We start from the raw sequence: 25,099 nt of genomic DNA on the forward strand, positions 1-25,099 counted from the left end.
CAAGAAAGAGACATCAAACAAATTAAGTTTTAAAACGCCTGCAAATTTTCCTGTGTATCAGACTTATCTACTGTGTAGTGAGATGACAGCACAGACAGCTCTTAACCTACACCTAAATATCCTAAAACAACTTTAGATTATGTAGATTGGCTATTTTTGATATCAAATATCAGCATTTTTTCCTCTCTTATACATTGCTTTGAAACATAAGTTTCAGAAAGAACAAACTTGGACTTTCATATATACTTTAAAAACATTAGACTTAGTCTCAAAGGTGGTCTCTTGTTTCAGCATTAAAAACATGCAGAGTAATTAAAAACAAATGGCATAAAACTAGAACACCCCACCAGCAACTACAGACAACACAGTTTTCTAGGTCTATATGAAACAAGGGCTTTTTGCACTTTGTTTTTTTTTTAAAAACAACTTCTACATTTGTCCAGCTGGCTGCTTCTCATCAGAGTGTACTCCTTCTTAAGAACTGACAAGCAGAATGAATATTATATTGGACACCAGCTGACAAGAGAGTTCTTAGGTACTGAATAATTGTAATCCAACACATGATCCGCCTCCCACTATCCAGAGACGCTTAGGGACTACTCTAATACAGCTCGAGTGATTTTTGTAATTTGCTCCATGACTTAAACCATAAATGTAGACATTCAGCTTTTAATTATGGTTCATTTTTCCCCTAATTTCTAAGCAATTAGGTTTTCGAGTATAGCACTCTTACAGGTTGGTTTTTTTCTTCCCTTTGACTCATTAAAAACCACACAAAGTCCTCAAATAAATTCTGCAGAGTTGTCCAAATTCTACAGGTTGCCAGGATCAAAAACCATGGCAAACCAAGCAAGACCTCCAAGTCCTCAGCAAAGAATTTAACACTTGACTCATTCTTTCTCCCACCAAAATGAAGTTTAATGCTTAAAGATTAACTGCAGCCCACTCCCCCTTATTCATACAACAAGAACACTGAATTGAATTTTGTCATCCTCAAGAGTAGGTACAACATCTGCAAAATTCCAGTTCACGCAACAGGAACACCTAGCGAAGAGGAACTACACCAAAACACTGCCCCAACACACATACAACATTGAAATTTTGCTCTTACACTCAACAGTAGCAACACTACTGCGACATCCCCAAGGATGGATTCACAGAGAGGGTATAGTGGGGGGTACAAAAATAGCAGCCTGTTTCCAGGAACCCCGGACAAAGCTTAGCTTTCTTTCCTTAAATTGGAAAGAAAAGAGACATGGGAAAAGCTGTCTGCCTATTTTTTTTTGTGTGTGTGCTGTGAAGACAGAAGATGTGTGTTTATTAACCCTTAGGCAGAAAATGCCAAAGATTCATCAGGTGGCACAAAAGAAATGCTACAACCAACTGTGGTATTGACTCTGCTCTACAGTCCCTGTGGAGATGACAGTTGGTTAATGACAGTATGTAAGAATGGAAACCTAACACTAAAGCACCCGTCCCTTCATTAATCCACAGAGCAGCACTGGGAGTATTCAAACTGTTTTTCAGCACTAACAACCAGAGGAAGCACTGACAGAGTGAGGCATCTTCACTGATCTGATGACAAATAAAAGTTCCAATTCTCTCTGAAAACCCTGACCTGAGGAATACTGAATGCTTTGTTAACAAATATGTGTGTATACATATGAGTAAGTGTACTTTAGGAGCTCACTACTTGGGACAAAAGGAAGTCTAAAATGCATTTAAACTGGATCCCCTTCAACATAATACATTTAACTGTAACTAAGTACCTATGCAAGAATCCAGGAGAAAACAACCTTTCAGAAAAGGAAAAAATCCTATACATTTTCCACTCTACAATTTTATCTAGCAATAACTGGGAAAATAAAAATCATGCTTTTTCAGAAGAGAAAAGAAGCTTCTGAAAGACAGTATCTTTTAGAACACGTAAAAATAGGAGAGAGATTCATTAGGGACAGAGGAGTAAAATATCCCTGTCTATGAGAACTGTTAGTACATTCTCAACAAGAAAAAAAAAAATCATTTCCTAGCAATAAGCAAGCAGCAAAAGTACATAAACCCTTCCTGCTGCTTGACTGCACTGCTGAGCATCACCAGTAGAAACCAGGAACCCCAGTAACATCCAGTAAGCCCTAACATGGAGAAGACACTACTTCAGAGAACGATCACATGCACGTAGCAACAACCACCAGCTTCAGGCTGCAGAACTTAAATATCACACTCACAGCGACCTCGGTGAGTTTGTACATGTAATCGCGTATTTCAACTGTCACTACCTGAACTAAACCATTTGGTTTGAGAAAAGCAGTACCTATTCCAATCACATTTACCAGTTCTACAATTTTCCGAGGCACGAGCAAAAGGTATCACCTGGAATGGGGATTCAAAGAGGTTGTGAGCACAGGGGGAAAACACTAAGGATTCAAAGAAATGTACTTAACCACACAGATTTAACTGGCTCATTTCGATCCAAGCAAATGTGTGAAGCGCAGGATTGCTTCCCACACACTTTAGGAAAAAATTCCAGGCTCCACAGGAATTCCTGCCTCATCCTGTGAGTGGCTGGCCCACATTTTCAAAGTCCTTTATAAAAGGAAGGGATTATTTTATTTGGGTTTTTTATGCAGAGGGTAAAGCCCACAGACTTCACAAAAAATTATAATTACTACTGAAATTTGCTTCCTGACAGCACTGACTTTAAAAAAAAAAAATTGTTTTATCTTGTTTTATTTTAAAGGTATCAAAACATGAGAGGTTTTAGAGTGGCAGTGATTATTCTCTTGTAGCATCTCAACAGGGCAGGCAGTAAGAACATTTTGCATACAAATCGTCACTACAAATCCACCTAGACACAGGAAGGATCTGTGTAACACCGGGTAACACACATCAGAGACAGAAGTAAAGAGTAATCAAGGATAATCCCCTTCTGTAGGAGAGGACAGCACAACCACTACACCTCTGTGTCATGTAAAAAGGACACTGTACAAGGAAGGCAAGAAAAGAAATCAAAATTATGTTCAAACTTGCACACTCAAATACTGTCCCTCTGATAGCAGAGGTTCACCTCCTCTTCATGATACAAAAAATTCAATCCCACAAACCTGTACTATCATATAAACGTTACTGTGGAATTCAGCGCGCACACGCTCACTCAAACATACAGGAATATTAACAGAAGCTGAAATTGCCTCTCCGTATTTCACAAGTGAAAATTATGTGTCATCTATCGTAAGTATAGGCAATGACTATTGACCAAGTAAAACTTAATACTGAAACAGTATTTAGACAATACAAATTCTGTTTTGTCTTGCTGAAATTGCTCTTCTGTCATTTTATAATTGATCTTATCTCAAGTGTTTTCTTATTTTGTTGGGATTTAATTACTTTGCAGTTACTGATCATAGTTCAGGAAGTTCCTTCATCAAGCTGGTTTTCTGTAATAAAGCCTCTGAAAAGACATATTCCTCAGATCAGAGTTTTCAGAGAGAATCAGAACTTTTATTTATCATCAGTGCAGTGAAGGAGCTTCACTCTAGAGGCAGCAAAGAATGGTAAATTAAGCAGTCTACTGCTCAAAAATCCCCCACCAAAGAGTTTTCACTGACTGCCTATTTTTATTTCTGACTTCGTACTACCAGAAAGTCAGATTCTATGGTCAGTTATTCTGGCATATATTGTAAAAAAACATTATTTCCAAAAAAAGAAGAGGAGGGGCAGGGGAGGAGGGGGGAAATCTGTGGAGTTATTTTAGAGTGGCTGAATTCAGTCACCTTACTTTACATTTGCTTTCAGTCTGAGAGACTTCAGCAAAACCATAATTAATAAAAGACAGTGAAAGCTGCTTCCCGACAGCAATCATCTTTGAAGAACACAGTTTTATCTGCTTTTATTTTAAAGGCATCACAATATAAAAGGTTTCAAAGTGACAGTGACTACTGTTAAAATACTTTAACATGGCAAGTCAAAGTATTCTGCATAAAACCTGTAATTATAAACACATCCATACCATGACACATACCCTTATTATGGTAAGAACAAGACTCAAACCATAGCAGACAACTACCCCTTCTAAAAGAGGAGGAGAAAAAAACAAGGAAGCAGCTTTCCTGACAATTTTCCTCTAAGTAGAACTTTTTTCTTTGCCACTGAATACAAAACAGAAGAATCAGCCCATTCAGTAAATTCATACTGTGGGAAGGCTGACTTTAATGGACTAGTTGGAGGAAAGATGCCAAAGAATAAAAAGCTGCACATAATTTATTGTACCGATTTAAAAATGTACCACATTAAGGCAACATAAAAGTTGCTCATTTTTATGTCTTTCCATTAAAGTCTCATGTACACTATTCTTGAACCAGCCATTCATTAAAAACTCTGGGGAAAGAACAAAGCGGAACAGTAATTATTAAGCACGTGATTTTCAGCAAGTTCTGTGTAAGTTAACTCTGGTTTAAGTCTTCCATCAGAAAAGAACTGTAACTAATACCACCGCCAAGGAGGAGGTTGCATTCTTGGTAGCAACTTGTAGGAGAGCCAAACATAAAGGCCTGCCTAAATCAAGAGCTAAGACTTCAAAGCAAACATCACAGCTCTTGCTCATAACAATAACTAAAAAAGTCATTCAGAAAAGCTGTATTTTATTTTTCCAATATCCAAACACTGTTCAGATTGACAAGTCAGCCACTTGAAACGTAGGAAGTGGCAGATTTAAGAGGGTTTATCCAACTTTAATTCAGCTCCCATGATTCCATTCTGTGCAACAAATAAGGATCCATGAAGAAAAAAATGAATGTGCAGGAGTGAGAATTCAGACCACTGAGTACCTCCTAATGGCTGAAACCATAAGTTTCTCACCAGACACTTCTGTAGTCCAAGGGGATTTCACCTGCTAAGCATCTGTGACCTGCTTTACAGAAAAGGAGATCACAGTACACCTTTTACAGTGGAAAGTACAAAGCAGCCTAAATTAAATTGCTGCCAGCTTTTCCTTTTACTATCACTTGTGCATGTATCATTTCCCTCCTACCACTCCTAAGCTGTGTAAGGCCCTAGAAGCTGTACCCGCCCGATACCCAAGACTTGCTCGGGCTGTTACTACTGCTCATGCCAGGGGTGATCACAAGCAGTGAGTAGGGATTCACTATCCCCTCATTTCTGATTACTAAAGGTTGAGTCATAATCAGTTTGTGAATGCACTATCCAGAATTACTCCCACTTAATATTCCCTTTTAATATTTGCTTAACTATTAAGAAATCAACATTACCAGAGGAAGAACAAACAGCCCAGAAAAGCAGAATGTTAGACTCCCAGCTGCCAGCTCTGATTTGACCACACACTTTCACATTCATTTTCGGATGGCACATGAGGTTTAAGTAAGCCCACCTTTCAGCCCAACAGTCTACTATGCCCCAAAAATCAATCCCTCATTGTGCCACAATTGTTTTGTGGTGCCACACAATGAATCACTCTAGGGAATTAACTTGGCTGAAAAATAAACACTTCTTTTTGCTGTGTTGTTTTTCAGACAGATTAATTCCTGATTAAAGTCACAACAGACCTGAATGAACGCTGGAAGGGATAGTGAAAGGGCAAGAGCATCTTGCATCAGTATTGGTAACAGCAACTTTGCAGTCAGTAGCGCTGGTACTGAACAAACTTTATTCCCCCCCTACAAACTACCTTGTGTTCTTCAGAGAAAGGGATGAAAAAGTTAACTGTACTGAAAAAATAAACCCAGTAAAGGAGACATGGCTGAGTGAATTAGCAATGCTAAAGACCTATACAGGGAACCATTCAAAGAGTGACTAACATAGACAATTGGGTAGAAATGGGGAGGGAAGGCAAGAGAGAGAACCAGGAAAATGAAAAACACATGAAAGGAGGAAGAGATCAACCAAACTGAGAGAGGAACAGAAACAGAACAATGACAAATAAATAGAAGAGTACAAAATGCTGAGAAAAGCAAAGTGTAAGAAAATTAAGACCGGAAGAAGAGCAAAGAAAGCAGTGACATTAGAAGATCAGATATACCATCACAACTTCATCTTTCTCAGAGTAGAAAGCCAACTCTCAAGCCGAGGCCCTGGGCTTCAATTTGGAGGATTAAAAGCCTACTGGTCCTTGGAAGATCCAACTCTGGCAGCCTGAAAGATCTTCCTTCGGCATCTGTGATCAGCAGTACCTGGACTAATTCAGAACAGCTTCTGTAAAGCAAAGCACTATTCACACATACCTCACTAGAGAAAAAGCATACATGGAAGAGTGATAAAAACCTCACAAGCTTTACTTACACACACGGATTCAAATTTCCCTTAAATGTATCAAAAGTGCCCTTTGTATTCCCTGCAGATAATGGTTCCTTCCTACCCAGCAAGGTATCCTGACAACAAGGTGAATCTGTCAGGCACCTGTTGCTGAAAGGAGGCAATTTACCCCAGCCACACCACCTCCTACACGTTGCTGGGTTTTGATTGGGTTTTCTATTGTTGGTTGTTTTCTTGCTTTCCCTGCTACCACCTTCTCTTTTCATGTTTTTCTCCTCCTCTTTCCCTATAGCACTGCTGTATGTAGAACAGACATACATCCAAAGCAGCATTCAGAGAACACAACGCTCTTCTTCCTGGGGATCATTTCAGTCACATCCATGAAAAAACATGAGGAAGGAGGATAGATCTTTTGAGAATCAACAGTTACCTCCATGAAAACAACACACAACTTTTATGGCTCTCAATAACACTGGTAAACAGTTACTAATTTTGCAACAGACAGTTGGAAAAAGCCAACCTGAAAAGAGAAGAAAAGCTTAAACTGTGTCCTGACAGGTGAAAACTGGCTCCTTTCCACACCAGTCATAAACTAGTATCTTGATCCTGTCAAAAGTATGACCTACACCCAAGCCTCATTAAAACAAAACAGCGTTAACTTGCTATTTCGCAAGCTTTCAATCTCAGAAATGAACATTGACCCCTATTGTTCTGTTCCTGCAGGCAAGGTTATCTGATTTAGACAATGGCTGAGGGTGCTGTGCAGCCAACACCATCTGACCTCATTTGTCAAACGGTTCTCTCAGGTAGATGCAACTTAATGGAAAATTTCTGTTTCCTTCCAGTTATTAAGCTGCACAGAAGATGCATCTAAAAATAATTCTCTTCTAGTTGCCAGGCAAGAGCACCATCTGGCGTTCAGCTAATTAAACTTTCAACCTGCTTTTGGATCAGCTTTTTTCTTTGCTTGCTTTTTAAATTACATTTCTTGTGTTTGGGTTGTGGTTTTTTTTTTTTGTTTGGCTGTTTTTTGTGGGGTTTTGGGGTTTTTTGTGATTTTTTTTTAAAAAAAGCAAATTTACTCTGCACTGAATCTGACTGCACCAAATAGGCACAACAAAGCTGCAAAACAAGCTGTGAACGACTCCTTCACTTTGCTGAGGGAGGGAGGCTCAGTATAACAATTAAAAGTAATTGCTGGGAGTTTACATATAACTATTTCTCCCTTGAAAAAAAATAAATCCCAAACCACAGACAATGCCGTATTATACTGATGTCTCCTTTTCTACTCTGATTATTCTGAACTTAGAACAATGACAGGGTCAGTTACTGACTGAAGACTTGCAGTCAAAAGAAGGAACCAGGAGATAAGGGAGTGAGTTACTCGAACTTTGCACAAATACAGACCTTGCTAACGACCATACCTTTGAAGAGGAGCTAAAATATTACTAAGAGAGGAACATCCTGCCCCAGAAGGAGCCAAAGGCTGGATGACTGTCTGAGATGCATTAAGTCAGCAAAACCAGGCATAACTGAGGGAAAGATAAGGGTGGGGAAGGGGGGAGGTGAGGAAGACTGCGACCATTGACTCAGTTTAAGACCAAGATGATGTGCCCCCCCCTCACCCTTTGAGTTTGAGTTAAAGAATTAAAAGGCACTGTAACTTTAAACAAAGACGAAGCACATTGTTAACATTAAGGGACAAAGCAACTACCCAATGGTCATTCAGTATATTTGCATTTGTGTAGTCAAGTGTATAAACCCACTCAAGCTCTTTGGTGCAGCGTGCTGGCTTTGTGGAATTACCACCTAGCACCCCACTCTGCGCAGGCATGGATTAAATACCTCTGCTCTCTGTGTACACTGGTGTATTGCACACCTGGTAAACAACCCTGCTTTTGGGACAACATGACTTCTCAGAATATTGTCCATCTTAAGCCTTCCTGCCTCTTAGAGGACCTTAAAAGAAAAAACAACTGCTCCCTCACCCAGTGACAATTACGCACCACCCTTTATGAGCTTTACAACCTTTCACTTGTTACCTCTCACAATTCTCTCCATGGAAGAGTCAAAATCCTTCCCCCCCCCTCACTCTTTACAAAAATAGCCTAGTAAATGCCTCCCAGTGGTACATATTAACCACTTCCCACCCAGTTGCCTGAACTCTGACTCACTCACAGGCACGCTAGTATGAGACACAGATTATCTACCAGATCTGCTCCTAACCGTTATGAAAATAAACACATCTCTTGACTTTCAGAAGCTACTGTGCACGAGGCAGCACAGAGGTAAATCATGTAACATGTAAACTGTATGCCACTAGAAACTGTATTCCATTCTTCATTCAATTGGTAATTTATATTCAAGGTTTGAGAGGTCAGGGCAGTCATAAATCTGCACTAGTTTTTCACCTTCTGAAAGAAAAATGCCTTTGACCACCATTCATTATGCCAGGAGCTTTTTTTTAACAAAAACAAAAAAACAATAAATTGATAGAATAGCTCTCAAACAGATTTCCAATTTATTAAAGATTAAAAATGTTCCAAATTTTAGCAATGACACATTGTGGCCAATTTAAACCTGTTACACAAGTGTTCAAATGTAGTCTGTTATGACCCTTTATGAAAAAGCTATGTCCTTTGCAATTTGCATTAATATTTGCTAATAATAAAGGAGGTAAATAAAGACATTCACCTGACAGGAAAGTGTCAGGTCACATTGTCAAGTGTAAGAACAGTTAAGTAATAATTAAAAGTATTAAGTAATATCACATTGCTCTTTTAAGACTGATAATCAGCACACAGGCCAATGAAATCAGCAAGGGACTTGGGTTAACAGAAGTCACAAGGGCTTATGTTCTATATTTCTGGAGATGTGCTATGGATCATCTCAAAAGTATTAATTCTGTTTCTATCTACACCACTTGCTAGAGTGAAAAGACATGCAAAACTTCAATTTTAGATATTTAGAAAAAATTTTTATGGAGACAACGTGCCAAGCTTCTGTTTAAAATATAAAAGGGGGGGGGATAGAAACTAAGAAACTCAACAGCTAACCTACAAGTAATTCATGGAAGATGTAAAATTCACTGTAAGTTGACAAGAAACATCACTCACTGGGGTCTTCAGCAATTCCAGAGAAACCAGAAACTTTCTCAAAGAAAAAAGCTCCCCAAAATAACCAGAAAAGGACAATAAAGGAGTGACTCAAAGAAAAAAATTAAAGTTCTTCCCCAACACTTTAGGACCCTGCTTCTGATCTTTCCCAGCTACCAGGATGAATAGCCATTATAGCCTTTATGAAGAAGAAAGGGACTCACAGGAATGGAAGAGGTGGTAGAAAGACCTTCCAAATTTAGATACAACAGTCTATTTTACATAGGCATTTATTCCTCTGCTACCTAAAACAGTAATAATTAACATAACCACTCACTTGCTTTCAGACTTGACACTTCTATAAATATATTATCAAAGTTTAATTCTTCAATAAGCACCCTCTTACCTGTTTGTTGGAGTGGTAAAGCTAAAGGACAACAGCTGATTCCAAAACGGGTCATTCTCGGAGATGGGCTCTGCTCCTGATAATTTTTTTAAGTACTCATTTTCTGGAAGCTCACTGATGCTGCTGCTGTTTGCTCCCATCTTCTTTATTTGACAAATCCCTTCCTAAATTTTCATTTCTTCAAGGAAAAAAAAAAAAAAAAAAAAAAGAAGAGAGAAACATTTAAAGTCTTTTGTACAAATAAGGAATATACAGACCATAAAAGAGTCATCAGTAAAGCTTTAGTTCACTACCTTGAACAGTCACTGAAAATAAGAAAAGAGGTGCATAGGAAGTCAATAAAAATATTTTCTTTCAAACATACTTAGGACAATAACATCTTCAACATAGAAATTCAAAGTTACTGTGCTATATATGTCAGTCATCATCTCACTTGGATTTTCATAAATTACACGTGGCAAGAACAGTGCCACAGCTGTATCAGTAGCAAGGCTGCTACCAGCGAGGAAAACTGCAGGGAGCTTACAATTTAAACAGAGGTGTCAAGTTGACAAGCTATTCAAAAATACATTTTCCAACTGAATACGCATAGATAGAAAATGACACCTGCTGTCAAGGAGTCCATCATGCAGCTAATTCCTGCACGCCATCAACAACCAACACTTTGAAAGCCCCCACCTTGGCAGCACACACACAGCTGTTATCACAGCTGCACAGAACCTGAATCAAGTGAGGAAAGGTACTACTGACCACACATGAATCTCCTTGACCTTTGTAAGATAATGTGGTTGGCTCCAGTCAACTACTTCAAGGGTGGAAAAGCCAAAAAATTAACACATCAGAAACACAACCGTTTTCTCAAGTAACACTGCAGAAGTAGGTAGAGTTGCACTCCACAACCTCTTTTCATGAGTAGCTGTTTTTGTATTTGAAATGTGCGAAGAATGAGGTTTCAATTCTCCATGCTTATCAGCACTTCTCACCTTTATAAACATTTAATTAAAGGAAATCCCACCATGATGCTACTATGTGCCAGGGATGCTCCTAAGCATCTTACATCTTTCCAGTCATCAGCTTCAATAATCTTCCATCATCTAAGAAAAAAAACAGTGACTAACAGCTTTAAAAGTTTATATTAAAAAAAAAAGCATCCCCACGAAGATAAAAGTGCTGTGCACTGTATTACTGCGTAACCTGAATACTCACTCCTGAGCTGCATAAGCTGTAAGAACAGAGACAGCTATATTAGAAAATATAAGCTACTACCCAACAGCAACTCTTCCCTCGGTCTCTACAAAGATACAGACTCTGTTTCAAGCAGCACACCAGTACTGATTCTTAGACTCATCATCTTTGCAGCAGCAGACCATTTTAGTAGCAGCTAATATTAATAAAGAACAGTACAGAAATGAGGAAAGCTTGCTAAAAAGAAACAAAGAGATGCAATGAAAAGCTGCAGTGTTTGAAGCCATCATGGAGGCTACCTGAAGAACTTATATTTGAGATTTAGAGTAAATGCACAGTGCCCAAAGATTTCAGAAACAACAAAATGCCAGCACAGTCGGACAGCAGAATATAGGATACTATTAGGTAATAACAGAGGTCTTCAGAAGGTGAGATCCTACAAAAATGAGGGAAGTGTTTATTATTTCCTCAATTTTGTTTGTAGGGCACATGATGGGCTGGGAAGATACCACTCCACACTCCTTCCCTCCATTCTAGTGCTCCACCATCACTATTTGCTGCTCTAGAGGACAGAATACAGCAAGATGAAACTTTACACTGACTCAGTATAACTGCTTTTATAACAACTGCACTGCTGGAGCTCTGCCCACCACAGAACTTTATTTTCATGAGGCAGCTTGATTTCTGCCACCTCCCTTTATACCTGACCAAAAGGGAGAGAGTGACAATAACCTTGTAAACAAATAGAGGTCTCATTTAGTAAAAAGCTCTGAAGACACTATCTACAGCATTTGCAGGAGCCACTTTTGTCATGGGGACTACCTTCAGGAAGAGGAATTGAAAAGTGGCCTAGGAGTGAAAAGAGAAGTTTGTGCCAGGGAGTTCTGTGGAGAAGCATTAAGGGATTATAAAATTTAATTAGTTTAAGAGGATTTCCAGAACTCTGGTTGAATATTTACTCACAGAACAGAATAAACGCATCTTACTTGAATATAAATTTTGCTGCTTCAAAGAAAAAAAGCCCAAGACTCAATGTATGCTACCTTTGAAATAAAGCCAATGAATACTGCAGCTAGAGAATGAAGTAGAGGGGAAACCAGTTTGCATAATATATGAGAATACTGGATCTCCACTTTGAGTTAGAAGAACCAAGGTCCAGCTTGTACATATCTCAGCTCTGCAGCCCCTGGTTTGCACATACCCAACTACTGCAGAAGCCAACAACAATGCTCTTGGCCCTGGACCCATATTCTACTGAAGTAATTTCCCTGCACCTTTAAATGACCCAAAGCTCACACATTTAAACCTTTATTTCTTGGAATACGGACAGTTAGAGGCTATGTCTGCCCCAAGTTCCTGTCCACTGCTCATGCCTTCCAGCTCAAATAAGAAACAGCTCACTTGCTCCAAGATGAACACCCAAGGGAGAAGAGAAACAAGAGGCAGATGGAGCTCTGCCTTCAAATTCCTACACCTTAACCTCCTATAACTCTTCAGTTCCCCATGCCAACACTCTGACCATGTCCTAAATCCTTAGCCCGTCCTCCCAAGGTAACTCTGCTCTATTCTCTATTTCATAAGCTCTTCTCACAGCTTGCTGCAGCTCCCAAAGCCCTCATTTAACACATTTCCCCAGCAATATGAGAGTGATGGAAAACAGGTTTCAAGCTAGTTCTTGAAAAGAGCCTGCATACTTTTCAGATTTCCTGCAGTAGTCCGGTAATTAAATTCCATTAAAACAAATCCTCCAAAATAAACAGTGCTTTAAAGCCAAGTTTTAACAAAGTATTTCTTGCCTATTCTCAGAGTCAGCATCAAATTCATTTTGCCCAAGAACATGGCCACTTCTGTGGCCAAAGTCATATTCTCAAGCAACAGGGCAAGTGGCTGCCTAGAATCCCTTGTGAGGGATTGGCACCTTCTAAACTGCAGAGAACAGGTTTTGTTCCACAGCGCTATCTTGAAGTAACAGAAAAGTAAGGGACTAGAGTGAGAGCCAAGAAACCAGGCCTGTAAGAAACTAAGACACAGCCTGGGAAAGCAAAATTTGAGGCTGATTGAAGATTTGCCTCAAACACTCCCAAGACAAAACCACGAGTCCCATGGTGCTTTCTGTGGAGGCCGAAGCTGATAAGGCTGCCCCATGTATCTGGGGGAAGAGAGCCCTGTGGAGACAGGACGGCTCTGCCCTGGGGCACCTGGGCAGATTTCAAGGGCCATGTGTCCGGTGAATGAACTTTGCTTCATTCTCCACGAAATGCATATTAAAGTTGACACCCCTCAATATGCTAATGAGGGCTGTCATGATCATGCTAGTGACATCATCCCATGGAACACCTGACCCCTCCCCGTACATGGGATATGTAGGTCTGTGGGTTGACCTAGGGGACGGACCCAAGGAAAGTGGGTATAAATCAAAGGGGAGAAGAAAGGGCTCTCGCTCTCTCTGCCCCTCTCCCTGCCCCCACCCCCCCCAGCCGTCTGGAGAGAGCAGTGAAGCAAAGAAGACGGATGCCAGCGAAGATGAGGGCTGCCTCCTGGAACCCTTGCTGGCAGGATCAGCACAGGAACCCAGACCGGTGATCTGTATTCCCCCATTCCCTCTATCTCCCTCTTTTCCTTTTTCTATTAAGAAATGAAAAGCATATTATATTGCTCACCACAGCTTGCTCTGTACTTAGCCAGTTATCATGTGTTCAATTAGTACATTGGGGGTAGTTAATAAATGTTTGGGCTTGGAGACTTGTTGTCCGCTCCAATTGGGGATTTGCGAATCTGAGTCACTTGTCCCCCTCGCTGGAGCGGGACGTGACAACTAGCAGATTTTTTTTTTTCCCCTCTAAATGAAATAAACATCAAGCCATTGGTCAGAAGAATCCAATTGGTAGCTTGAGCTCTAAATACTTGTAGAGCTAGTTAGCAGAGATGTGGACTTTGCAAGCCTTGCATTCTACTGGTTTGTGAGCCAACAAATCTTAGTGCAATCAGATAGACATGCAGATTTTTCTGTTATACACCAAGAGGGTTTTTTTCTCTCCTAAGAATGTTATATTCACTATATTCCCCTAAAGTAAAAATCTCAGCAAGCTCCACTGATACTTATTGAAAATGACCGTACTTAGAAACAAGATACAATGGGTATAACAAAGCTAACTCCCTCCATCAGGATTTTATGTTATCTCAAAACTTGCTGAAGTGATCTGCAATGACTTTATGATGCAGCTTGAGCACCTTCATCTCCTACAACCTCAACAGCCACAGGCCCAGCTTTAAATAAGCAAGACATTTCTGAGGAACTTCAACCATCAGGTGACAGAGGAAATAAGTTCTTCCTTCGGAGTTCATTAATATCCTACAGGACAAATGTGTAAAAATAAAAAAATTTCAACACTTAATTTCCTGGCATTTTAACAACAGTAACACATTAACCACCATGCCTTAGACTGTCACATGCTATTCATGTTCTCCAACACATTTCCAAGACAGATGCTATTAAATAATTTTAAATTCCAGGCACCACCTTAAATCATTTTTGAACATGCTATTAAACAGTAGACAGGTTTCTTTTAGAAACAGCTGCCTTTAGCTGAAAAGATCACACAAATAAAAACATGTAACCACTTAAATTTGCAAATTGCTTTTGATTAAAAGGCACTACTGCTGTGCCTCTAACACTGTATGCTGGTTAAGGCACCAGAGGGCCAAGTCTTCAGACGACATAAAAAGTGGGTCAATATTTGGAACACAGTTACCACAGTATTTTTTAAATAGTGCCTAATCCTCACTTTTCCATGGCTTTCCCTAAACTTGACTTTCCAAACAGCTGCCGCTGCTCCAGGGGATTCCAAAGTCACTTCTGAATAAAAGGTTAATCATATTTTGCTTCCTCACATGCTGAAGTGGGATAGCCACAAGAAACAACAAACAGGAAATTCCCCTGTCAATCCAGAAAAGTCAGTCCTAACCACAACAGTAAATTAAATCTAAAAAGTTTTTTCTTGAAAATACACTAAATCAAAGCATAGTTCATTAAAAAAGTCTTCTCTGGGAAAGCAATTAATCTAATTATTTGCTCAAGAAAATAGAGACACAATTTTTTAGCAAGTCATTTAGTCTAATACGGTATTATTGCCTCTACCAACAAGTTTTTCTTTCTAAATAAGCTAACAAAACCCCAAAGAATCATAGTCCAGTCTACAATTGTTATGCTCTACTAAACCAAACATCTGTTTAGTCACAGAACTTGGCTTCACGATGCAGATGCAGGCATTTCAGAGCAAACACAAGGGACTTTTGTTTTGCATATCAGGACTCATTCCAATCTCTAACAGCTAGGGGTAGATATAAACACCAAGTTCACCATCCCTTCTAAAATATTTTAATGTTAATTATTAACAATGTTTACAAGAATATCATTTTCCCTCTTAAACTGAAAAGCAATTCAGCAATATATACATGCTGTGTCTGAGCTTGTAAGTATAACTCAAAGTACTATGTGTATTATTGAACTTGGAAAAAAAACTTGTCACGCTCTCTAAGCTTTCTGTTTAAATAATTTTAGACAAGTAATTATAGTTCCATTAAGTATTAAATCTCCTACTGGTGTCACAACTTAATTGCCAATGCTTACATTTCGTTAACCCGTCCAGTATAGCCAGCTCCCCATTTCAAAACTATTCTTGCTATGATTGTCTGACTTAGTCTGCAGACAACTTGAATAATATAGATTATATATGGGGGGGTTTATGTTTTAAAAGAGTATTTTAAAGCTAAGAATTTGAGATACTCATGAAAACAATTTTACTATGCCATCTGAGATCTGGTCTCTAGGTTGGGTTAGGTCTTTAACATAATCATATGAAAATAAATTAAGAAGTGGTGCTATTATTCATTTTCATATATAACAGCACTTTACCTTTACAGTTTGCTGTTTATGAGCTAAAACAAATGGACATCGTTTTCCTTTCAAGCAAAGCAGCCAATATGAGATGTAATAATGCTTATCCAAGTATTAGCAAATGCTGCACTGAGGTTTTTGGCTGATTCCTATTTGCATCCAAGAATTGTATGGTTTAGACCATCTTTCTCCTGTGAGACATTAAAACATCCCACAAAATCCTTACATAAAACCTCCCACAGAGTTATGAGACTAGTGCAAAATATATATATTTCTCCATGCAACAGAAGACATACTAACAGTAGGTATTATTCAGCTACAATATTTGAATTTTACTATCCACACAGTACATTTGAATTCTGTCTACTCATTCATATTACAACAACATTCATACCTAAGGATCAAATGTTTTGTGGACTAAGTATCACACACAGCTTACGAACAGATACCGCATCCACAGAAAAAAAACGGACTAAAAAAACCCTGTTATCACTTGTAGATGCATATTCATATGCAGGATCAGTTAGTGATCTAAAGCAGCTGCACAGCCCTGAAGTTTGTTCATGGAAAATACTTGTTTAATGCATTTCATGCTGCTTTATTAGAGCAGGGAAAGCTGCAGTGAACCAGAAGCCCTGATTCTTTTGACACCTTTATTATATCTTCAACTTTCTGCTCCCAGCAAATCAGCTTTTGCAACTAGCCTATTTCTGTCACAGTCTCAGAAAGTCCTAGCTTGTTCCCAAATACAAGATTTTATTCCTATTAAAATACTCCCATTTTCCATGCAACAAACATCTCTAGGCCCACTGAAAGGGAGGCAGTCAAGCCAAAGACAGATCAAGTAAGTTCCAGCTGATCTAAGCAAGTGCCAGCATGTACTGCCTTAATCCTTACCCCTCTGCACCTCGGCTTCGCTAAACTGTCCCACGTTTCATCACATCCCAAAGACTGCAAAATCTTCATGATGTAAGAGGTGTTCTTTCTCTGTATCAGTAAACCACATAGCACTTTGGGAAGAAATGTTCCAACTAAAAACATATGCTTAAAGAAACAATGTCACCTGGTTCCTCAAAACATCTATAAATCAGAATCTTTGTACTGATTTAACTGCTGCTAGAAATACGTATGGTGTCAATACAGAACAATTTTCCAAAAGAAAAGGGAATTGGGTACCACACATACCCAAAGGCACCAGAAGATGGCTAACCGGCAAGCACAGAAATTAACACTAATGCTGCAAAAATCAAAAAACTTTTATTTCAGCAACTAAACTACATTTTCTTTCATCTACATACCCTCTAGTTGCTTTCCGTCCCCTTCCAGAAAAGAAGCCAACAAACAGTAAGTCAACCTTGTAATTCAAGCCAGAGCTAAGTTAGCTTTCCAAAGCATGCACTTACATATTTGAAAAGCCTCAATAAGTATGGCTTTGCAGCTTTCCCAGCATATTAAGCTTTTATTCAGCTTGGGGAATTGTTCTGGGGAAGTCTTGGTGCTGTTAGTGAGACTGAAAAAGAAAAAAAAATGTGGGTCACTCATTTTCAAAGATAAAAAGCAGTTATACAAATGTTTCACTCATACCAAGAGACCATTCATTAGACCACACATACTCCAAAATTAAGTACAACAGTGTAAGAATTCTGGTTTTACCAATTAAACTGTTAATATTTTGAAAACAAAACTAATGATGCAGAAGTATATGGCAATAAGAATTCAAGCCTCTAAAAGGGACCTTTAGGGAAAAAAAAAAAAAATTCTCAGAATTTAGGAATTTTTGCCATTTTTAATCTGAGAAATGAACTGAAGCAATCTTTGTTTTTAAAGCATGTTAACAAGTCAAAATATTTAGGCTGTAACAATGTCTGGCAATCACATTACTACTAAGAATTCACATCCTCTTATACACCAGCCCCGTACAACCAAGCGGCAGATTTCAGAACAGAATAAATTCACCCTTCGCAAATACAAATTTAAAGTTTCCTACTGGTTTTAAGTTAATGAGTTACACAGGAAGGACCGTTTCTGATCATTTTACTCTTCAATGATTTGTAATTTTCCTCCCCTTTTCTACTGCATATTTGGCAACTACTCCCTTCTCCAATTCCCTTTACCCACAACTCCAACTTTTCCACACATGAAAGTGTTCAGACATCTATAAGCACTAAACAAAAAGATTCTGTGCACAGTAGGGTGGGACAGGCAAGCTGTTTTGTGAAAAACACAACAGATGAGCTCTTAGAGAACCTGGCTGACCGTAGAGGGGTCTGTCTTTGGAACGTGGGGGGCAAATACCACCTTTCATAGCCTTCTAGCTATTGGGTCATTCTCTATTTCTCCTTTACTCATCATTTTTCAGACTCTACCAAGTTTGATTGGTACTGTCTGGGGTCATGAAACTCTCCACTGTATCTACAGTCCTTTAATGTATTTTTGCAGCAGCACAGCATATGAACCATTCACCAGGTACCAAAGTATGTTTCCTTAAACCTCAATACCTTAGGACAGGTATACTTTCGGACAGCAGGAAAAAATGCAACACAAAGTGGTCCATACTATGCTTAAGTGTAAAAAAAAATGAAGAAAACCCCATCTTAAGGTCTTTAGGTAACTCTTAACATAAATTATCTAACATCCACTGTTTTCTCTGCTGGATGAACAAAGCATCTGTTTTTGCCCTCTTGGTGAGCAACTCGTCCTAGTGCCCTCCTCTGCTGTGGCAAGAGCCTGCACAAAGCAGCACTGCAGTGGCATCAGTATGGTCCTTACAGGTTCCACTGAAGCCTAAAGAGTCTTGCCCATAGTGATGAATCTTGATAGATTTACTGCAGGCAAAGAAGGCCTCTCACAAGGAAAGCAAACAGCAGCTGAAAAAACGAGTGACGATACTGTGTTTTCTGCTCCAGTTCCTTTTCCGTATGCATGTTACGTGGGAGTCAGCCATCAATAAAAACCTAATTCTGAAGAGCACAATCTGCTTACTTCACGTCCCACCTACAGGACAGTTGTTCTGCTCACACTGAAGAAGGGATTTTTCAAGATCTTCTGAGTTAGGTAGCATATTTCAAGCAGAAGAAATCAGATGTGAGTCCAGATATTGTGGTTGTTGACCGAACCACTCAACAAGAGATGCTATAAATCATGTTTGTCTTTGCCAGTCTGCCCTAGAGTAATCCCACAGTTTGCTGATTTTTATAAATTGTCCTGAAACTGAGGCAAGAGAAAAATTAAAACCTAAATTCTGTAAGTGAGACTAAGATGTATGGCTTGTGTATTTTTCTCAGTGCCATCTCAGGAACCTAAAACAAATTTTCTTTCATTCTTTATAATAATAACATATAATCATTAACTAACAGGTTACTGTTGTGAACAAATCTACTAATTTTGATCACTAAGGAGATGCTTGTTTACTACTCTCAAAATAGCTTATTTCAGATGAACTAGTCACCTTCACTGGTCACATTCACGGTCTTGTTCTGAACTGGAACTACTGACTCAGAGGAAAAAAAAAAAAAAAAACAAAACACCAAAAAGACAACACCTCGTTCAAACTGCCTTTTTCTGAAGTTACACAAGATGCAATAAAGCTTGATATAAAAACACCATTCTTTCTTACTGTTCCAAGATTTTGCCTCCCAACAAAACCATCTGATACACAGTGCTCTAAAAAATGTGAAAATGTTACATTACGGCGCTGGACTCCAATAAGCAAATACTTGCTTCTGGCTAATGCTAATCCTGTTTTGAAGACCTAAACCCCCAAACTGTTGTATTTCCATCCACAATGCATTGGCCTTCACATTACCACATACCCATTAAGTAGGGGAATAAACCCATTAAGTGACATGACTAATTTATGTTAGGCGTATTTGTCCCCTCTCCCTCAGTCACAGTGTTTTGTCAGAGGCAAGACTGCAGGTACATATTAAGTCTGTTGAAGGAGCTTTTGCTGACAGCATGTAAACCCCACAAACACCTTTCTGTTAAGTTGGTGTCACATCAGAGAGCTTTCATTTCACTTTTACAGGTAAGTAAGCCTTTACAGCATTTAAGTACTCCTTTGCCTAATTTACACACATGAAACAAAACATGTCTCTAGTTCATTAATATAAAAATCCATAATACCTATTAGGGACTCCTTAATTTTGTCCATTTTTTATGCTGCTAGCTACAGTCACACACTAAAACACAATTCTTGTGGCCAAATCTCCCTGATGGTTCAAAGCCCCTAAAATTTGTCAGGAATTAAGAAAATAATAGAGATCATTTTTCTGACATCCTACATATTTCCAGTAATACAATTTTATTAAATAATTACTGCATCAAGCCTACCAATTTGAGAGTAGAATGACAGCATCAACTTTAGAAATACATCCTTATCATAGAGGGAAGAAGTAGTGCAGGGGTAAATTAAAAACAAACAAACAAACAAAAAAACAAACAAACAAAAAAAAAAACAACAAAAACAAAAACACCTCTATCCTTATTCTTGCACTCCTACGTCCCAAGTAAAAATCAGAATCAAACACAGCAAGTGTTTTCTGGAATACATGCAGAAATAATTTCTTTAATCTGATTATAAAAACACCATTAGAAGGGAGGAAGCCTGGGTCAAGAACACCTTATACTTCTCTGTGAAAGGCTCAATTTTTCTCCAATTGTTAAAATAACTACTAGAGGTATATAACATTTTTCAAAAGTTTCAAAAAGTGAAAATTCAAATATTAATTCTGCTCTTTGCAGTGGACAGGTATTTCTTTAAAGGTTTTGTTTGCCCTCACCAGAGATTCCTGCTGCTCACAGGACTGCTGTACTGGAACTATAAAATAAGAACAAATTGAACTTTAAACAAGAATATCAACAGAATATGGAACTTAAAAAAAAGAGTCAACAAGAATATGTACAACCCATACTGAGACCTGACTTCACAGATTAAGAATATACTGTTTATCAGTATCAGCATTACTGGTTTGACCTTATGTTCTTCCAGTGACCAAAAAGAGACCTTTATTACCACAAATACAGCAATGGTTTTCAAAAGCACAATTTTACACAAACTGATAAACTATGATGGATTATAGTGTTGGAAATTTTGTTCAATATGAACATGGTTTATGACTATTGATGAATCTATCCTCTTTTTTTATATACTCAGTATACCTACATGTCCTGGTTTCGACCAGGATGGAGATAACTTTCACTGGAGTATTTCATACCATGTATTTCATACCTCCTCTCTCGGGCGGGCTCTCGCTCAGGCTTGGGCTCACCCTCTTTGCTCCTCAGGCCATGTCGTTGCTGGGGGGACAGTCGCCACGCTTGGCAAAGCCACTGCTGCATTTTACCCATTTCTTTTTGGACTCACTATTGTTACTGTTGTTCTCTTGTTATATTTAGAATATCCTTTTTTTTTATTCAACCTACAAATTCTCTTCTTCTTTTTGTCCCTCCCCTGTTTCACTGGGGAGGGGGAGGTGAACTGCCCACCATGTGGTACCTGGCTGCCGGCTGAGTTCAAACCTCCTCAGTTTTTGGTGCCCAACATGGAGCACTGGGTAAAACATGAATTGCTTGGCTCCTTAAGATCTTATCACCTCATTTACAATACATGTTTCCTATGCTGATGCTCACCTTCAGTAAGAGTTAGGTCAAGATTCTGTTTCTGTCTATGGGATGCTCATCTACGATAGCTTGTGGTCATCAGCCCTGGGGCTATTTACAGTTGTGTTTGAGAAACTTCAGGAGTTCAGATATCTTTGTAATGGTGACATAAACATGGTTGCCATGCTGTTAGGAGCTAGTGTGTTCCTGAATGTGGTTCTGGTTTTGTTTATGGTTAAGCAACTATTTTTAAGAGTATTACTTGGAAACCTACCCCAAGGTTGGGGAATTATGAGTGGCTGGGAGTGTGGAGTAGCATGGGCAAGTACCTAGAACAGTGGGCACCTCCAGTGTATTGGAACTTCACTCCTGCACAGGTGCAGAATCCTGAAGAACTAGTGGAATATTTGGAAAAAGTATGTTGTCACCCAGGTAATTCCAGACAGGCACAGCAAACTGCAACATGCTGGGGTATAGCCCACACTTACCAGGTGCTATTAAACACTGTTCAGCAAACTCAAAAGGAAAAGAAGGGCTCTGCACCTGGTAATCAAGTAACAGAAACTGCAGCCACTACAAGCCCAAGGACAGGCGCTGCAGCTGAAACAAGACCAACCTATGACAGTGTCAGCTGTTCCCAGACAGAAGAAGAATTACACAATAAAATCCCCTGGCAGTGTAGTGATGATGAACCAGGCCCATCACAAGAACAGGAGGAGGCAGAGCCAGTGACAGCCACCCAATCCTTGTCCTTGAGTGAGTTGTGAGACATAAGATTACAGCTGCCATCCAGTGAGCAACTTGTTACCTGGCTGCTGCGGTGCTGGGATAGCCACTGGAAAGGAGACACAAAATCTCAGTCTCTGGAGGCGATTTCTGTCAAGTGAGAGGGAGAGGTATCCCTTCAAGGATGACTTGACATGTCAACCTAGTAAGTGGACCACTATGGAAAGAGGCATTCAATACTTGAGGGAGCTGTGTGGGAGGCAGTTTACTATGACCCAGATAATGCACAGCTACCCACAGATCCAGATGAAGTCTGATGCACCTGGCCCATGTGGAGGAAGTTTGTACAGAGCACACCCTCATCATATGCCAGTGCATCAGCAGTAATGGACTGGAGAGACGAGGAGGGACCAACAGTCAATGAACTGGCTCGCTGACTACAACAATACAAAGGAAGTGTCTCTTCCCCCATCATTGCAGTTGTGAATAAATTATCTCAAGATGTCCAGCAACTTAAAGAGAACATGTCCTACTCCCCAAGAATCTCAGCTATTAGGAGCGATCGTTTCTCTACTCGAGAGAACGAGTACACACCACGGGGGAAGTTGTGGCATTGCCTGCGTGACTATGGAGAAGACATGAAGAAATTGGATGGAAAACCTACCTACCTCCTTGTTGGAGAACGGCTTGCAGAGAGCAAGGCCATAGCTCCCTGAAGAAGCTGATCACAGCCACCTGAGGTAAACAGAGGAAAAAACCCAGGGTACAGTGATGCTAACAGGGACTGCTGTGAGTACAAAGAGATAAGTTGGGGCGCATTATGACCTTGGGGGTGAGAGCAAAACAGCCCTGGAAGGGAAACAGGTTCAAAGCAAGAAAAATGTTTATGCATACCAGAAATGCCACAAGGGGCTGGGGTATTATAATGTGACCTTTTAGATGTACCCAATGGCTGAGATATTATAATATAGCTTTTTAAATGTATCCAATAGAGTTACAAGTAGTGTATTGTAGACTGCTTATATAAGGTGTGATTTCTTTCAATAAAGTTGAAGCTTGCTCTATCATTCACATTGAATTGGCTGCTTGCTTCCTCCGCCCACCGCACCTCCTAGAAAAGCAGGTATGTGAGCTGGAAGGAAGAACAGGTACAGAGCATGGTCCTTTCAGAAGAAATGCTGCTCTCCAGTTTCCTGTAATAAAGTGCCCAAACAGAGCAGAAAGGTCAACTTTGCTCATGAGCCTATGAAAAGAACTTCTGACTTGTATTCACAAGAAGTGAGTGATCAAGATGAGGCTGAAACCCGTGCACACCACACTAACCCATTTGGCGTTAGCAGGTATTATGACCAACGTTAGAGGGGCCCTGCCTCCAGCCACGTGGAGGACAAGGACAATCAACTTTACCGGACTGTGTGGATTCAATGGCCTGGCACATCTGACCCCCAGCAGTATAAGGCTCTAGTGGACACTGGTGTGCAATGCCATCAAATTTTAAAGGAGCAGAACCCATCAGTATTTCAGAAGTGACGGGGGGACCCAACAACTAACTGTATTGGAAACTGAGGTGAGCCTAAGTGGAAAAGAGTGGAAAAAACACCCCATTGTGACTGGGCCAGATGCTCCTTGTATTCTTGGCATAGATTATCTCAGAAGAGGGTATTTTAAGGACCCAAAAGGGTATCAGTGGGCTTTTGGTATAGCTGCCTTGGAAACAGAAGGAATTGAACAGCTGTCTGTATTACCTGGTCTCCCAGAGGATCCATCTGTTGTGGGATTTCTGAGGGTTGAAGAACAAGGGGTGACAACTGCCACTACAACCATGCACTGACAGCAATACCGCACCAATCAAGACGCTGTAATCCATATTCATAAACTGAATCGTCAGCTAGAGAGCCAAGGAGTCATCAGCAAGATGCACTCCCTCTTTAACAGCCCCATATGGCCAGTGAGAAAGTCTAATGGAGAGTGGAGATTGACAGTGGACTACCATGGCCTGAATGAAGTCACACCACCGCTGAGTGCTGCCGTACCAGACATGTTAGAACTTCAGTATGAACTAGAGGTGAAGGTGGTCAAGTCGTATGCCACGGCTGATCCTGCCAACGCATTCTTCTCCATCCCTCTGGCAGCAGAATGCAGACCACAGTTTGCTTTTACCTGGAGAGGTGTCCAATACACCTGGAATCAACTGTCCCAGGGGTGGAAGCACAGCCCCACCATTTGCCATGGACTGATCCATGCTGCACTGCAACAGGGTGAAGCCCCAGAACATTTACAGTACATTGCTAACCATCATTATATGGGGTAATACAACAGAAGAAGTTTTTAAGAAAGGGGAGAAAATAATCCTAATCCTCCTGAGAGCTGGTTTTGCCATAAACCGTAATAAAGTCAAGGGGCCTGCACAAGAGATCCAGTTTTTAGGAGTAAAATGGCAAGATGGACATGGTCAGATTCCAATGGAGGTGATTAATAAAATAACAGCTATGTCCCCACCAACTATCAGAAAGGAAACGCAAGCTTTCTTGGGTGTTGTGGGTTTCTGGAGACTGCACATTCCAAATTACAGTCAGATTGTCAGCCCTCTCTATCAAGTGACCCAGAAAAAGAATGATTTTGTATGGGGCCCAGGGCAGTGACAGGCTTTTGAACAAATTAAGCAGGAGATAGTCCATGCAGTAGCCCTCGGGCCAGTCTGGACAGGACAAGAGGTTAAAAATGTGCTCTACACTGCAGACGAGAAGAATGGCCCCACCTGGAGTCTCTGGCAGAGAGCACCAGGGGAGACTCGGGGATACAGAGGATCAGAAGACTGCTATACTCCAACTGAAAAGGAGAAACTGGCAGCATGTGAAGGGGTCCGAGCTGCTTCAGAGGTGATTGGGACTGAAGCACAGCTCCTCCTGGCTCCCCGACTGCCAG

General features: G+C 40.0%; 1 protein-coding gene across 2 annotated transcripts in view; it reads right to left on the reverse strand.

Moving 5' to 3' along the window:
- Nucleotides 1-17,357, reverse strand: part of DYM (dymeclin) — a 219,953-nt gene extending 202,596 nt beyond the window's left edge. For both annotated transcript variants that reach the window (XM_026865591.1, XM_026865592.1), the window contains exons 1-2: nucleotides 17,251-17,357; nucleotides 9,766-9,943 (exon numbers count right to left, since the gene is read on the reverse strand). In XM_026865591.1, the coding sequence (XP_026721392.1) occupies nucleotides 9,766-9,905 (140 nt within the window). In that variant the 5' untranslated portion in view covers nucleotides 9,906-9,943; nucleotides 17,251-17,357. The remainder of the gene's footprint in view (nucleotides 1-9,765; nucleotides 9,944-17,250) is intronic.
- Between the last annotated feature and the right edge of the window lie 7,742 nt (nucleotides 17,358-25,099).

This window comes from Athene cunicularia (assembly GCF_003259725.1).
Source record: "Athene cunicularia isolate RWA chromosome Z unlocalized genomic scaffold, athCun1 chrZ_part1, whole genome shotgun sequence".
Classification (NCBI taxonomy): Eukaryota; Metazoa; Chordata; class Aves; order Strigiformes; family Strigidae; genus Athene; species Athene cunicularia.